Below are 15,482 nucleotides of genomic sequence, written 5' to 3'. Positions count from 1 at the left end.
AATATGTTATTTCTTCAAAGAGTCTCATGAGAGAAGATCATATGTACTTATTGTTCCTCCGTTGGTTGAAATTCTTTTGATACAGAGAGAGGGAGACCAGAGAATAAGATGATGTGTTTTCAAATTTAAAATAGACAAGACAACTGAATACTATTCAAGGTAACATAAAATAAAAGTAAAATGTAAAATACAACAGGCATATACACTAGGGACACTTCCTACTTATACACTGATAAGTGATTGAAAAGAGGAAAAGATCAGTTGTTACACAGGGAGGGAGAAGCTTCACCAGGTTGATAAACGTATACATCATGTACTGAAATGATGTGATCAAGTGAATGCTGCAAGCATTTGAAAAGTTGAAAAAAAAAAAAAAAAGATTAAAGCTCCTGTAAAAAATTTTTTTTGCTAATCATAAAACAGACTTAAATTAAAGGTGTTGCCTTTTTACAACCAACAAAAGTAAAATAATAATAATAATAATAATAATAATAATAATAATAATAATAATAATAATAATAATAATAATAAAGACCATTAGCAAAAAGAAACACAATCTTTATATTGTTAATTTTAACTGCTGTATCTGCTCTCAGGGGTCGGTGTCACAGTAATAACTACTTGTTTATTTCATACACTAAAAATATTCATGATGGAAAACAGGATGAAGCTTTTTCTGTCAGAAATCACAGCTAATACAAGTTCAGGTAAAGCTCAGAGCAATATAATTTGTCCACAGGGGGCACCAAAGCAGCATCAACAATAAGCTCCTCACAGGAGCTTTAGGTATAAATCATCATTCCTGGCAATTTGACATCTTTAAATACAGGATGGAATAAATCACACTTTGTCTGCAGTAATCTCAAATTATCAACACACTGACCCCAATCTAAATTGAAAAATCCTTGTGAGAACAGACTTCTTTTGGCATTAAAAATGTAGTGGACCCAGTGTTAATGTCCCTGTGCAAGAAGATCTCCCAACATGTTTCAGCACACAAAACCTACAGCTGAGTGCAACATTAAGCCTCTTTGTTTATGTCGTTCCAGGGTCGCCAGCCAGACTGACAGCTGCAGAACATGAAGATGAAGCTTTGCAGGAACACATTTAAGCACACGCCAAGGCCAGCACCCAATCCTGTCTGCTTTTCTGCTGACTGAAGATAACTCAAGAGCACATTGAAGAAAAAAATAACTCCATCCTAAATTTGCAGGATGTTTTGATGTCTTTAGCTAAATCTTGACTGCATTAGCTGGGTAAGATGGGGGAAAGCTAATCATTGTTGTTTTCTGGTTTGCATACTTAAACAACAGAAAGCAAGAGGGAAATCCATTAATAATTGAGAGTAATAATTAATGAATCAAAAGTGTGTATTGTCAGGACCAACAGTACAAAGAACTTAAGTCCCTCATGTGTCCATTCAAGGCTGTCTCTTACAGTCAGTACAATGAGGTCTAGATCGGACTATTTCAATGCATACAAACAGCTTAGTCAGACCTAGCATGGATTGAGCATAATCCAATCGACACACATAGATAATGTGCCTGCACTCAAAATGTGGTTGGACTCAACAGGACTTGGTGGGCCTCAGCATTCAACACAAGCAAATTTTATCCTGAAAAGGAAGTAGAAGCCCACAATGCATCCATCACAGTCATCAAAGTTAGAATGTTCCTCTTCTGGTGAACCAAAACTAGTTTGATGTGAACACAGCTTCGCTTATCAAAAAAGGACATAGCATTGCCTTTCCAAGCAGAGTGAGACGTTCTGAGCCAGGAGTCCGATTCTTTTTTCTGCATGTATACGCAGACAAGAATAGATCCCCCACTGTGATGAGCTATGCTCTTTGTCTGACCACTGCATGCATGTAAACATACTGAGTGACTTAGCTTAACTTCAGAGTGGTGAGACTAGCCTCTGATCTCTTTGGACAAATATCCGTCCGATTTTATTTCTTGGTTCCTCTAGTGGTAAAAAAAAAAAATGAAGCCACTTCCTAAGTGCTAAAAACTGCATTTCCATCTGTGTTCACTCGAGATTGGATTCAGAAGTGACTTAATTCCCAATGAATCCAGTGTTCAAATGTCCAACTGTACAGCAAAGACAAGGATTTTTCCCGTCCTCAAACACAATGGGCCGATAAAAAAAGCTGGGTAGGTGTTCATTACTCACCCTAGTGTGACTGTTAAGAGCTCAGCTGGTAAAGTTTGGAAGTGCAAGGTAAGTTATCAAGCAGGAGAAGTTAATTTTCTTTGACATGATGTTTTATACTCATGGCTGATACTAGAGCAGGATTAACAATTTATGTATTTTACCTTCACCAAACAAAGGGGGGTTAAAAAATAAAACCCATCTTAAAGTTCCTCTCAGGAACTTATATACAGGAAAAAAATTCTTCGCTACTTCAGAATGATTTACTTAACTTAAGTGTCATGTTAGGACTCATCTTTAGCTTCACTTAAACAACCAGCAAATCAATCCTACGATGAGTATGAAATGATGAAAGCTTCTTCATTCGTCATGTCAGAGGTCGACCGCAGAGAGTGGATCAGGCATCATTCAGCATGAGAGGCTACCATCACCCTCCACATCCGAACACAAACCACAAACCAGATCCAGGGGATTGAGTTTCACGCAAATCCAATCACAGCTGCCTTCAGTCTAATGCCAGCAAGACTCTCTGCATGCCTCCATTAAACACCAGTCACTTAACAGCCGGCAGTAATGCGCTGCTATTGGACAAGAACCAGGAAGTGGTCATAAATCATCAAATGTCATAAATCATATCTCTCTCCTTCTTGGAGTGCACAAGTGAACAGTGAAAAACAAGACAGGGTTAGGAGGAAGTGAGGCTGTGGGGAAGGATGGAGGGAAACAGGAGAGAGTGACAGCAGGTATGAGAAAGGGAGCAAATACATGGACAAGAACATGTTTACAACACACATAAAATTAAGAAGGTATATCAGGAAGCTGTCTGCTGAACACTGAAGGGTCGCCAGTCAGACTGCCGACTGGAGGAGATGGAGAGGGTACCTTTCACACACCCACACAGTAAAACACACACACACACACACACACACACACACACACACACACACACACACACACACACACACACACACACACACACACACACACACACACACACACACACACACAGTATGCAGCCTCACTAATGGTACTCTAGCTTCTTCTGTCAGTCCAAAAACGCTCACCTGATCTGTAAATTGAGACAGAGCTTCAGGTATTAGACAAAAAAAAAAGCCAGACAGTAAAATAATTTGTATTGAGAATTACAGTGGGTTTCTCTTTCTGTTTCATTTCTTTTTCTTTCATATGGAACACCTGAAGTGGTCCCCTTGTGGCAGGATTTGATGTTCAGTGGCCCTCAGGTACTCTGAGTTTGAGACCTCTGCTCTACAGGATAACCCCAGTTAAGATCCACAGATTTGTCTCTCTGTTGTTCCTGATGTCATATTGAAAAACTTTCTCAATAGCATACATATAAGCAATCTGCCTTGATGCTTGACACTTTGTATTTTTCTCTAAAGAACTTTCTCTGAAACACAGCAGTATGAAGAAGCTGATTCACAACTTAAAACTCAAACAGCAGTGATTAAGATACTTCAAACCATCAGAGTCATCATTGAACACAAAACATTTTCTACTTAATGTTCCTATAATTTGATCAGGTCACAAAGTGGACTGAAAGAGGAAAACCCACAAATGTCACTGTCCATTAAGCATATAGAAAAGTTTTTGGGCAAGTCAAAGAGAGGGAGTTTCACAGTTAACATAGGATGTCTTTATTGTGTTGCTGGAGTACCATGACAAATCTTTTCTATTCAACATAAACAGGACTTCTGACCTTGTCCACATGGAGCTTCCTTGATTTCATACTCAGAAATGAGGACAGAAATTTAACCCTATCAAGAAAGATGATTTCAATAACAATTAATCTATTATATTCACAATGTACAAAGCTTTTGCCCCTTCCTGCTGCAAAAAAAAAAGCTCCCAGTTGAGGAACTGATTTAGCTGTTTCTGGTCCTTTTGAACATGTTGTTTTCTATCATCAATTTTTTCTTAATTTTTTTTAATATACAGGTCTTGGTTATATGGAAAAAACACATTTAAATCAGTGTGTTGGCTGTCTTTACAAAACAGATAGTCTACAAAGTTTTATGGTGTAACATGAACAAAGACAAAGCAGCATTTCCCTTCAGCAGTTAACATTTAATGCTTCTCACTCACACACAAGCACACACATACACACACACACACACACACACACACACACACACACACACACACACACACACACACACACACACACACACATACACACACACACACACACACACACACACACACACACACACCTTAGATTTGATTATGCAGAAAATGATCTCTCTGGATGGAGGAATAAGGGAGACACGGTGAAGGAAATACCAGAAAGAACAGGTCAAAAAGATTTGTATTGATTTTGTTTTTAAGACTAGCGAGAAAGAGACAAAGAGAAAGGGTGGGGGTATCTGTGTCTTTTGTTATTTTCAAATTGTCAAATGTTTAATAACCATTACTCCCTCATATTACTTGGCTTTGGGCCATCATAGGACATTACGCACAACCCAGTCTACAAAAATGTTGCATTTGTATCATCTACAATTTATTGATTGATAATATTTATTGAACTATCGAGCAGGTAAGAAGGGAAGAAGTTGATAACATTGTTTAATACCATAAAATTAGTATGAATAAAGCTTTGTTGATTGTGATTACGTGAAAGTTGGATTTCAATATTTGGTCGTATTTTAACTATTGCTCTTTTAGTATTTGGAAGAAGCCAATAGTATTGTTGAACATATTATAACCAGAGTAGAAATATACTAAAAGTACAAAGCTAATATATTTTCAAGATATATTAGATATATAGATATAGATATATAGATAAATATATAGATAGATATTTTAAGATTATATTAGGTTGAATACTTAAAGTATACAAAATATACTTTAAGTTCTTCCACTTTAGCACATAAAAGTACTCTAAATAAACTTTAAGTTACAATTTAATGACATAAAAACATACGAAGCACAAAATTAGTTGTTCCAGAATAGCATGCTCTATGCGTACTTATCATAAACAAACTTGAAGTATATTGATCAATCAATCAGTCAATCAATCTTTATTTGTATAGCGCCAAATCATAACAAATGTTATCTCAAGACACTTTACAAAAACATTTACAGGTCTAGACCCGTAAATGTTCTATTAGCAGAAACCCAACATCAAGACAAAATAAGGAGTCTTATCTCATCTTAATCCACCATGGGTACAGGACTTTGCAGCATTTAGCAAGTTACAATGGCAAGGAAAAACTTCCCTTTAACGGGCAGAAACCTCGGACAGAACCAGACTCATGTTAGACAGACATCTAGGGGTTAGAGAGAGACAGATAGAGGAGAGAGAGTGGGAGAGAATAATGGGGGCGGGGGATAGGGATACACGCACACGCATACGCACACACACACACACACACACAAAAAGGGAGAGAGAGAGAGACAGACGCAGTCTGAAGTTCGGCACTGTGGCGACAGTTAAGGTGAAACCAGCAGGCCATTCCCTGCAACAATCCAAAGCCGTAGCAGCTGGAAGAAATAAAATAAATTTTAAAAAAAGGGTTTGTCATTTGTAAACCTCGCTGCATTTGCATGTGGATTTCTGTTTTCTGTTAGTGAATAATTTCAATAATGAATCTTGTTCAGAAAAAGCTACATTTAGTTTCTTCATACATGCATTTCTAAAAACAGGAAAACCTTTTTTCAATGTTTTAATCTTGATTCATAGTCAGATTGATGTGGGCAAAACATCCTAAACCACAACAAACACACACACACACACACACACACACACACACACACACACACACACACACACACACACACACACACACACACACACACACACACACACACACACACACACATCTTTATACAAAACAATCCACCAAGATGAGGGAAAATAGAAAATACATTAGAAACAGTTTAAAGATCAACAAGTTTCAAAGGATTTTGTAACATTATGCACTCTGTAATGTCAAAAATAACATCTTAAAAGCACAATTATTGTTTTTTTTTTATTTGCTGAACACATTAAACAACATTTTAAGGACATGGAAATATGGGAAATAATGTGTTGTCGGTGTCTCATCAAAGTTTATAAAGAGACACAGGCCACACAACAACAAACATAGAGGTCAGTTAGAGGGGGAAGAAAGGGGGGTTTCATGTTTTTAGGGTCAGAGTGGGAAAGGTTTGAAGCGGTCTGGAGGTTCATGGGTAATAGAGGAGGGGCTGAGGGGCTGAAGTGAGGAGGTCACTCCTGATCACTTGGTGTTCTTCTGTTCCTTCTGAAAAGACCCAGGAACCTTTTCCTCAGTGACACCCTTGGTCTTTTTGGTGTTTCATCTGCTGCTGCTGCTTCCTCAGCTGTCGGACCATCAGGAATCTCCACAGCATCCTCGGAGGAGGTTGTTGTTATCAACTCCTCTTCCTCCTCCTCTTTCACAGCAGCCTGCTGGATGTCACTGATGGTCTCCAGGAGAGAGGCCTTCTCCTGCTGCCACTGGGCCTGTTGTTTATCTAGGTCTTCCTGGGCGAGTTTCAGAGAGGCCTTCAGCTTGTAGGTTTCTCTCTGCTCTGAGAGGAGCTGTGACCTGTCGGCCTCCTGCTGACATTTCAGGAGCATCAGCTCCATTTTGGCCTGTTGCAGCTCATCTGCCATCCTGTTTGTGTCTTGTTTTTGTTTTTCCAGGAGTTGAGCTTTTTCCTCCTCCCACTGGAGTCTAGAGTTTTCCAAGTCTTCTCTGGCCTGGCAGAGAGCAGCCTCCATCCTGTGAGCGTCCCTCTCTTGAAAAGCCAGGATGTGGGACCTTTCCTGATCCCACAGATGTTGGAGTTTCTCCATGTTGTCTTGGACCTGCTTCTGGGCTGTCTGCATGATGTTTCTCTCCTCTGTCTGTTTTTCCAGGAGAAGAAACCTCTCTTTCTGCCACTCAGCCTTGATGTTATTTGTGGCTTCCTGGGATTGTTTTTGAATAGCCTCCATCATCAGGGTGGTCTCTCTCTGCTGTTCCAGGAGACAGGACCTTTCCTCCTCCCTCTGCTGCCTCTGAGTCCTCAGCTCCTCTTGGGCTTTGGACAGAGAGGCTGTCAGTCTGGAGGTCTCCTCTTGCCCCGACAGATGAAGAGATCTCTCCTCCTCCAGTTTCTTTCCAAAGCTTTTCAGGTCCTCCTGGGCCTGGCTCAGGGCAGCCTTCAATCTGCTGGATGTCTCTTTTTCTGAATGATGATTTGATCTTTCCTGCTCCAGCTGCTGCCTCTGGGTCTTCAGGTCCTTCTGGGCCTGAGACAGAGAAGCTCTGAGCTTGGAGGTCTCCTCCGTTCTCAGGACCAGGCTCTTTTCTGTTTCTTGATGCCTCTGCTTCTCAGTCTCAAGGCTGGCTTTCACTGTCTCCAACTCACAAACTGCTTCCCTTGCTTTGGTCTCATAAGTTTGAATCTGACCCTTCAGCTGCTCTACCTCATGAAGTAAAGCCATTTTCTCTTCCTCAAGTCTTGAGACTTGTTCTCTTTTCTTCCACTCTGCAGGCTGTGATGTTGGAGGCGCCGCAGAGTTCTCTCCCTCTTTTTGGCAGCTCCCTGCATTCAGCTCTCCCTGAGTGAGATCTGACGTCAGGACAGGAGAGGATGATGCAGAGTTGTCCTCTGCCTGAATTTTGTTGTTCCTCTTCTTCTTTTTTTTCCCAAGGTAATAGTTGACAACGTCCTGGTCAACAAGCTCAATAGTCCTCTCCTCAGGCTGAGGTTCAGGCTGAGGTTCAGGCTGAGGTTCAGGCTGAGGTTCAGGCTGAGGTTCAGGCTGAGGTTCAGGCTGAGGTTCAGGCTGAGGTTCAGGCTGAGGTTCAGGCTCAACTTGGGGCAGAGGTTTTTGTGACTCTGCAGGCATTAATCTTTGAAGCACTGCAGAGTCCTCTGTTGGTTTTCTGCACCCCTCTGCATCAAGTTCCTCCTGTGTGTAATCATTAATCAGGAAAGGAAAAGACGATGCCAAGTTGACCTGTGCTTGCCTCTTGTTCTTCTTCTTGCTGTAACTTCTCTCCAAGTAGAAGTTGTCCAGCTCCTCCTCAACAACCTCTATGGGCCTTGCCTCGTATTGAGGTGCCTGAGCCTGGGGGTACATGGGAACACTTTTGTAGATCTTGTTTCTGCCTTTTCTGGCAGACTTCCGTGTTCCTTGAGCTTTTCCTTCCATTGTGAAAGTAATAAGTTTGCTAGGATTCACCAAGTGTGTCTCTGCGTCTTGCTCTGCTGGCTTGACTGAAGATACTGAGCTTCTGGTTCTGATACACTTACACTCCTTCAGCCAAGGCCCTCTGTGACATCACAATGTACTGTGAAATCACAGGGGCAAGGGCACATGTTGGAATTTTAAACTTAAATAAAAACATTCTTTACAAAGCAATGTTCAGTGATTGTTTTTATTCAAAGTCATAAGAGGAAACTACCTCATACGTTTTATTTGTTTTAATGAGATAGAATAGAATAGAATAGAATAGAATAGAATAGAATAGAATAGAATAGAATAGAATAGAATAGAATAGAATAGAATAGAAAATACTTTATTTATACCCGAGGGGAAATTCAGGAGTCACCGCAGCATTTAAGAAAACAAAAGTAAGAAAGAGTATAGAAAGTGCAAAAAAAAAAAGTCCATAAGAAATTAGATGACGACATCCCGTCCACCACTCGTCCACCACTCTCCAGCCCAGCCAGTCTCCACCTCCACAGGGTCCAGGACTGAGCCTCCCCAGAAGTCTGTTCAGTCTCTGTCTCCTGGATCCTGTTTGCTCACAGCAGGCGAAGCTCCTCCAATGTGGCGCCGGCATCCGATGTCAGCTCCGTCAGGCACGTCCATGAACAGCACAATGCCGCTGGGTTAGCACAGCTAGCTCGTCCATCCCCCGGAGCTAGATACCACGTTCCCAACAAGAATGGATGGAAGGACAGGTCCACGTCGTCACCTCCCAGCTCACATCCGAGAACCAGCACGTCGTCCTCACCTCCTCCTCCTCAGCTCGAGGGAAATCATCAAGCCCTACACTAGTTAGCATTGACATGCTACAGGCTGCTAACAGCTAATTTTGCATGTAAACAATGCAGCCATGGTTACATGTAGGATCTCCAGACAAACACAGGAGAAAAGTAGTAAAAAATATCACCGAAGCCACAAAAAGTTTGGTGTCCGTGACCAACAATGAACCATACAAAGTGATGATCCACTCCAAATACAAAGATTACGAAAAAGAGACGAAGAAATTACAAGAAACGGACAAAGACGAGAGAGCTGCCGCAACAGGCAGCTACTTGGGAAGCTAGATGATGATAAGAATGACATATTAGATTATTTTAAGGTTATTTTCTGTGATCCACTTTTCTTTCAGGAATTTTTTTAATATCTCTGACAATATAGATAGTGTTTATCTCACCCATGTTGTGAGTCTGTAGTTTGTTTGAATTAATAAAAAACAGTCTGTCATTCATTGCTTTTTCTGCATTCTTCATATCCCCCATGTTGACTTTGTATTATATTTAGAAATGTAATATTCATTTGTTAGAGAGCTTTATGCCTGACTTCTTTTCTCTCCCTTTCATCTATCTCTGGAAACAAGCAGATGTAATTAAACATATTCATTAAAAAATTAAAAAAAAAACCTTCAAATTCTAATTTTCAACAGTGCTGAATTTCTGTAATCTCCAGCCGACCCTGAAGATTTGGCATGTCTGAATAAGCTCATGAAATATAAGATAAGCCAGAAGAATGGATGTTTTAAATTAAAAGTGTGAGGCTCTTTGAATTATCAAATTTTCATTCATAGCTGATAATATCAAATTCAGGGTGTAGAAGGAAATATCTGTGGCAGTTGACAACATATTAGAATGAATAACGGTTGAAATTCATCGAAAGAAAAATTGTAATATTATCAGAACAGAGCACCAAGTTCAAATTTGAACAACTTCATCACATATGCTGGAGATTTTTTCTCAAAAATTGGGCAGAAAAAAGGTTTTATCTGTGGTGATACTAACATTGACTTACTAAACCCAAATAAACACAAGGTATTGTACAAGGCCGCACACAGTCAGCTACCGAGGAACCTACAAACAAGGTTCATAAAAAGAGAGACGAAACAGAACTTAAGAGGGGAAATGATTTTTAAAAAGCGAAAAGGAAGAACTACATTGAAAGCCACGACTATCACAGTTAGTGGAGTCAATCAATGGAACAGCTTACAAGGAGAAACCAGGTGCAGCGGTTCCATGAACACATTTAAGAAAAAAATTGTCAAAATTACCTTTGACATAGGTATATGAAGATGATGAAGCTATAAAACCAAATCAGGGAACCTTAAAAGACACTCATGAATTATGCCTTACGTGGAACAAAGGATTGGACATTAAAGATCAAATATGGACACTAAAAGACAATCAAGAATTATGTCATACTGTAAATGGAATCAAAATTTATAATAATCTGATGATATGTGAAAAAGAGGAGAACAAATATTGAGGAAATGGGGACGGAACTAGATAAGCTTTGCTTCTCCCGTCTTCCCTTTCGGACATGTACAATGTGATCATCTATTGACAATGTGTGATGTTGTATAAGTGTGCTGACATGACCGAAATAAAATAAAAAAAATAACCAAACATTTTCAGACATATCTTCAGTCAACCATGTTCAGCATTCTGCATTAGCAGTTCAGCACAAGCTTTTCAGGACTTAATTCAAACACTTTCAGACCTATCTTCTGTCATCCATGTTCAGCATTCTGCATTAGCAGTTCAGCACAAGCTTTTCAGGACTTCATTTAACCACTTTCAGACCTATCTTCTGTCATTCATGTTCAGCATTCTGCAGTTCAGCACAAGCTGCTTCAGTATTCTGTATTCACAGCGCAATTTCTTCAGAAATTGCTTTTCTAGCTATGATTTTATTATCATATTATTGGTGTTGTTGTTGTTGTTGTTGTTGTTGTTGTTGTTGTTGTTATCATTTGCCTAAAGGAATAAAGAAAAAAAACAAGTTTAGTAATTTATCAAAAAGGAAGTCGTGCACCTTGTAGTGGTGTTACAGGAAGCAGTAATGCGTAATGCAGAAAATAACCATTAGGTGGCAGTATGATAGCCAATTGTATAGGGTCTACCGTAAGAGAAGACGCAGAAGAAGAAAAAGCTGTCGTCGTTGTTTTTGTGGTTTTCTGCAGGAACCTGATTGGAAAGTCCAAAACCTCTATATACAGTCTATGTCCAAAACATAAAAAGAGATTTTAACGCTATTCAAGAAAGGTAGGTTTAAAAATACCGGCAGAGGGTTTTTTGGCTTCAATTCAAGGCAGATCGCTTTAACAAATCGATGAAGTTAAACTCGTAGATATTCCCTTTAAACACATGGCAGTTCATCCATATCTAAGATGACTGATTTCAAGAAATTATGTTGTAAATACTGGATGAATGTGTTTGAATTGAACTTTTTCAATGGGAAGATGTATCATGAACAACTTATTAAAGATATAATGTACTGTTTTGGTAACGTACACCCGTTCACCGATGGGCAGCTTGCTAAGTGAAAGCTATGGGCGTGTTTCAGTGAATGCGATGGAAAGCTTTAAAAATGATTACTTTTAACCATTTTTACAGGCAAATAGCTATTCTTTTATGTGCCGATTTAACTATTTAATCAAGACTAGTAGAGATATTAAATCATTGTCCCATAAGCTCACACAATTTACTTGTAAGAACTAATTTAACATAATTTACCATTTTTTAAAATGAAGTTTGGAGTTCCCTGAAACAGAGAGGCTTCCATGTTAAAGAACGAACTGAAGCTTGTTGTAAGTTGTTATGACCATTTGCGTACTCAGAAATCTTTATATAAAACAATACTTTGCATTTTCCATGTGGAAGTAAAAACCTGTTGGTTTGTGCCCAGACATGTTCAGTCACAGTCAGTGTCAACAGCTGATGGTCCTAAGAAGAAACAAAGCAATGCAAAACGCTTCCTATTCAGTCACATTACCTTGTTGTATCTAGTATGTTATTTTCAGGGTAAAACTCAATACCATTAAGGCTCCCGTAACACAAAGCATACACTGAATGTGTGTTTGTATGTTGTAGGTAAGACACAATGACGACCAAGCATGGACTGATAACTGATTCATTCAAAGTGGTGAAGAAAGCCAGGCGAGGGGGAAAACGAGAGAGGAGATCTCCGTCTCCTCCTCCACAGCAAGGTGAGGAGTAGCAGGACAGTGTGTGATCTGTGTTTGATTTCATGAAACAGATCACAGTTACAGTTGCAGAGTTTCCTCAGATACATGTCATCATTCATAAACCTAACCTGCCTCAAAGTTTCATCTCTGTTTTTTATATTCCAGCTCAAGGACCATTTTTTTTGCTGAGCTTGATTTCATATGACTGTTGGTTTTGTCAACCCTGTTACACTCCTCTGAAATGTTGTTTTATGTCAGCAGTGGTCTGTGTTTTATCTCTGAATTTTTTTTTTTGTTAAAGCAGAAGATGAAGCTAAAAAGGTCAGAGAGAATGAGCTGCAGCAGCTCAGACAGTTTGATCTGGACTGGAGATTTGGACCCTGCACAGGTAAAATTGACTCATCATTTGATCTTAGACTATATGGAAAAGGTGTTGTGATTGTAATTATTCACTGGTTATAATTTGATTTGCGAGATTGCTGTAACAGTTTTGAAAATTTCATCAGTTTTAATTTTCATTTCAATCCAATACTGGGGACACATTTGACATTTGAGGCTTTGGTAGCAACACTAGCATGTCAGCCTATCTAAAATTTTAAAACAGGCTTTGACTTCAACCGAAACAGCTCAGTTTACTCAAGCGAAACAAGATTACACATTGTTATCACATACTTAGTGGAAACGCAAAAAACAGTTGGCCCCAGGAACCACTTACTCCCTTGGAGAGAAGTTTCTGGAACTAAAAGTTCCTGTTACTTTTGGTCAAAAGGCACCATATGTCAATGCTTTTCTAAAGAACTATTGTTTAGAAAAACATCTGGGGTTTAAATAAGTTTACAGCTTAAGCAGATCTTAGCTATCCAGGAAGCTTGTGTCCATGGGACCCAAGGTGAGTTCAACTCAAATTGGGAACAGTGTAAACCTGCACCATATGACGTCAGGGTCCTGATAGATCTTAGAAGATTGAAGCCATTCAAGCATTTTTTGTCTTTTCTCAAGACAATACTGTTTTAAGAACTGGGATTACTTGTTTCTAATTTTTATATTGCTGCTAATTAAAAACCAGTGGTGATGCTAACTCTGACTTGGTTGTTTTTTATAGCTATATTGATTTAAGGTGAAAACCTTGACGATGGTGCAACTGACTCCAAACAAACACTTAACACCAGATGGCAGTATAGAACTTCACAAAACATGAACACTCAATGAAAAATAAATAGCCTGTTTGGTTTCTAAATTAGAGATTTTTCTTCTAATGTTATGTTTTGCTTTAAAGTGGAATTAGATGTTTTTTGAGGTACGACAATTTCAAAGGATGTTTTTGTAACTTCTTGTTCAGTTATTGGAAATCACCAAGCCTATTTTTAACCTGGTTTTGTTTTTGGTGCTTGGTTTAATTTTTTATTACCAACCAAGTTCTTGTTGATGTTGTTGTTGTTGTTGTTGTTGTTGTTGTTGTTGTTGTTTTAATTAGTATGATAAGTAAACCAAACATAGACACAGACATACAGGATAAATGCAGTCTTTTTGTGTTGTACTGTTTTTTTTTATTTTATTCCATTGGAGCCCTAATTCATTGGTTGTGTTTTTCCAGGTATAAGCCGATTAGAAAGATGGGAGAGGGCAAAACTTCACAATTTGAACCCACCTGAGGAGATCAGATACCTGCTGCTGCAGACGAACACTGATCCAGAGTATAACAAGAGGTACACACACATGCATAGACCGTCACATAAGTGTAATTGAAAATACCATGTTAATAATATGACCCCCAGCCTCTTTCTTACAATGTATATACATAGCACCAAAATCAATCACATTCTGCAGTCTGGATTTTTTTCCAAGTGCAAGCTAGCGTGCCTCTAGTTATGTCCCAATGAAGTAATTACAGATGGACTATATGTGAGATGCTATAGCTCTGTGAATTCTGCAGGACTAACATATAGCAGATTCTTGAAGTTTTTGACTTGAACATATTTATCAGAATGTGAAAATGTGTTTGAGATACACTAAGAGTTCAAATGACACAAGAAAGGACACAAGACAAAATCAAAATCATGAAGTGGTGCAGAAAATTCAAAATTGAGACATAGAGGTTGTTCACACTTTTACACGTCCTCCAAACACAAGAGATAGTAAACAGGAACAACTTCAACCTTCTGCAGCGTCAAATCATTTTTCTGTCAGTCAGGTCTGTTGGCTTTACAAAGAGGAGAGAGCTTCAGCTGCAGACTGAAAAAGTCTTCAGTAGCATTCAGACTTCTGTATCCATAAGTCACTGCATCTGAGATAGCTTAAGAGTCTAGCTAAAAAACATAGTGATGACAACATTTTCCTTTGAGAACAGGAATGAACTTGGCTGCATTTCCAAAGATGGTGATGATTTTGTTTTTGTCTTTCAGCCTGTGGAGTGAATACCCGCTGTGAAGGAGTGATACACAGACCCAGAAATGTGTGTAGTGTTCAAGAAAGTCAAGTTTGTTTTTATCAACACTAATCACAAATATTTCTTGTAATGATTAATCTTCTGTCTGTTAACCCCTAAATAATGTATAAAAAGAAAAAAAAATGGAAGAGAACAGAGAAGAGAAATGTCGTCGGGCAAATGACAGAAAATGTTAGAAATTCATAGGTGTTTTTTTACTGTTTGTGTTTTATGAATATTATTATAGTTATTAAAAAAATACAACAAAAAACAGTCTAGTGTTGTTCTATGGAGGATGGCAAAACACCTTGTTATAATTCACATGATTCACTCCCTTGTGTTCTGTGCTGACACACATTTGACTCTTTTTATATCTGAACTAAATGAACACACTGACATACATGACAAGAGTATAAGTGACTGCAGAATGATCAAATATCTCTTTTTTTTTCCAAAAATGATCATAGTTAAAACAGAGTTAATCATATTCTAAAAGAGGTTAAACTCTAAAAGAAAAATCAAATTTGTTGAATAGCAAATATGTTTTCAATTCAACTTCAGCTATTGAGGACTTAAATTACTTAAATTAAATTGGATATGGAGCAAAATAAAACTCTTAGCAGAGAAATTTATCACATTATGTGACCATAAATGATGCTGCTCTGTTACTCTCTTTTACCAGAAAAGTGATATGCATTTTTTTTTCTTTTAAGCGATCACTT

The 15,482-nt window shown here is 38.6% G+C and overlaps 1 protein-coding gene across 2 annotated transcripts; it reads left to right on the top strand.

Moving 5' to 3' along the window:
- Window positions 1–11,255: 11,255 nt before the first annotated feature.
- pold4 (DNA polymerase delta 4, accessory subunit) lies at window positions 11,256–14,986 on the top strand. 2 transcript variants are annotated; one of them, XM_074695260.1, is made up of 5 exons: window positions 11,256–11,412; window positions 12,241–12,356; window positions 12,637–12,723; window positions 13,930–14,041; window positions 14,738–14,986. In XM_074695260.1, exons 2-5 carry the CDS (start codon window positions 12,251–12,253, stop codon window positions 14,760–14,762), a joined length of 330 nt encoding a protein of 109 aa, XP_074551361.1. In that variant the 5' UTR covers window positions 11,256–11,412; window positions 12,241–12,250; the 3' UTR covers window positions 14,763–14,986. The 2 variants fall into 2 exon arrangements, with proteins under 2 accessions (XP_074551361.1, XP_074551367.1); XM_074695266.1 differs by having other exon boundaries at window positions 11,257–11,412; window positions 12,640–12,723; window positions 14,738–14,983.
- The last annotated feature ends 496 nt before the right edge of the window (window positions 14,987–15,482 follow it).

This window comes from Halichoeres trimaculatus, unplaced genomic scaffold, assembly GCF_033239565.1.
Source record: "Halichoeres trimaculatus isolate MK-OKI-2021-1 unplaced genomic scaffold, fHalTri1.1 fHalTri1_scaffold_2, whole genome shotgun sequence".
Classification (NCBI taxonomy): Eukaryota; Metazoa; Chordata; class Actinopteri; order Labriformes; family Labridae; genus Halichoeres; species Halichoeres trimaculatus.
This window is presented reverse-complemented; position numbering and strand designations above follow the sequence as displayed.

Excerpts from the sequence above, each read along its gene's own strand:
- pold4 (XM_074695260.1), top strand. The coding sequence starts at position 12,251 with ATGACGACCAAGCATGGACTGATAACTGATTCATTCAAAGTGGTGAAG. Across the intron at positions 12,357-12,636 it reads GTCTCCTCCTCCACAGCAAG|CAGAAGATGAAGCTAAAAAG; the intron begins GTGAGGAGTAGC and ends TTTTTGTTAAAG. Across the intron at positions 14,042-14,737 it reads GATCCAGAGTATAACAAGAG|CCTGTGGAGTGAATACCCGC; the intron begins GTACACACACAT and ends TTTGTCTTTCAG.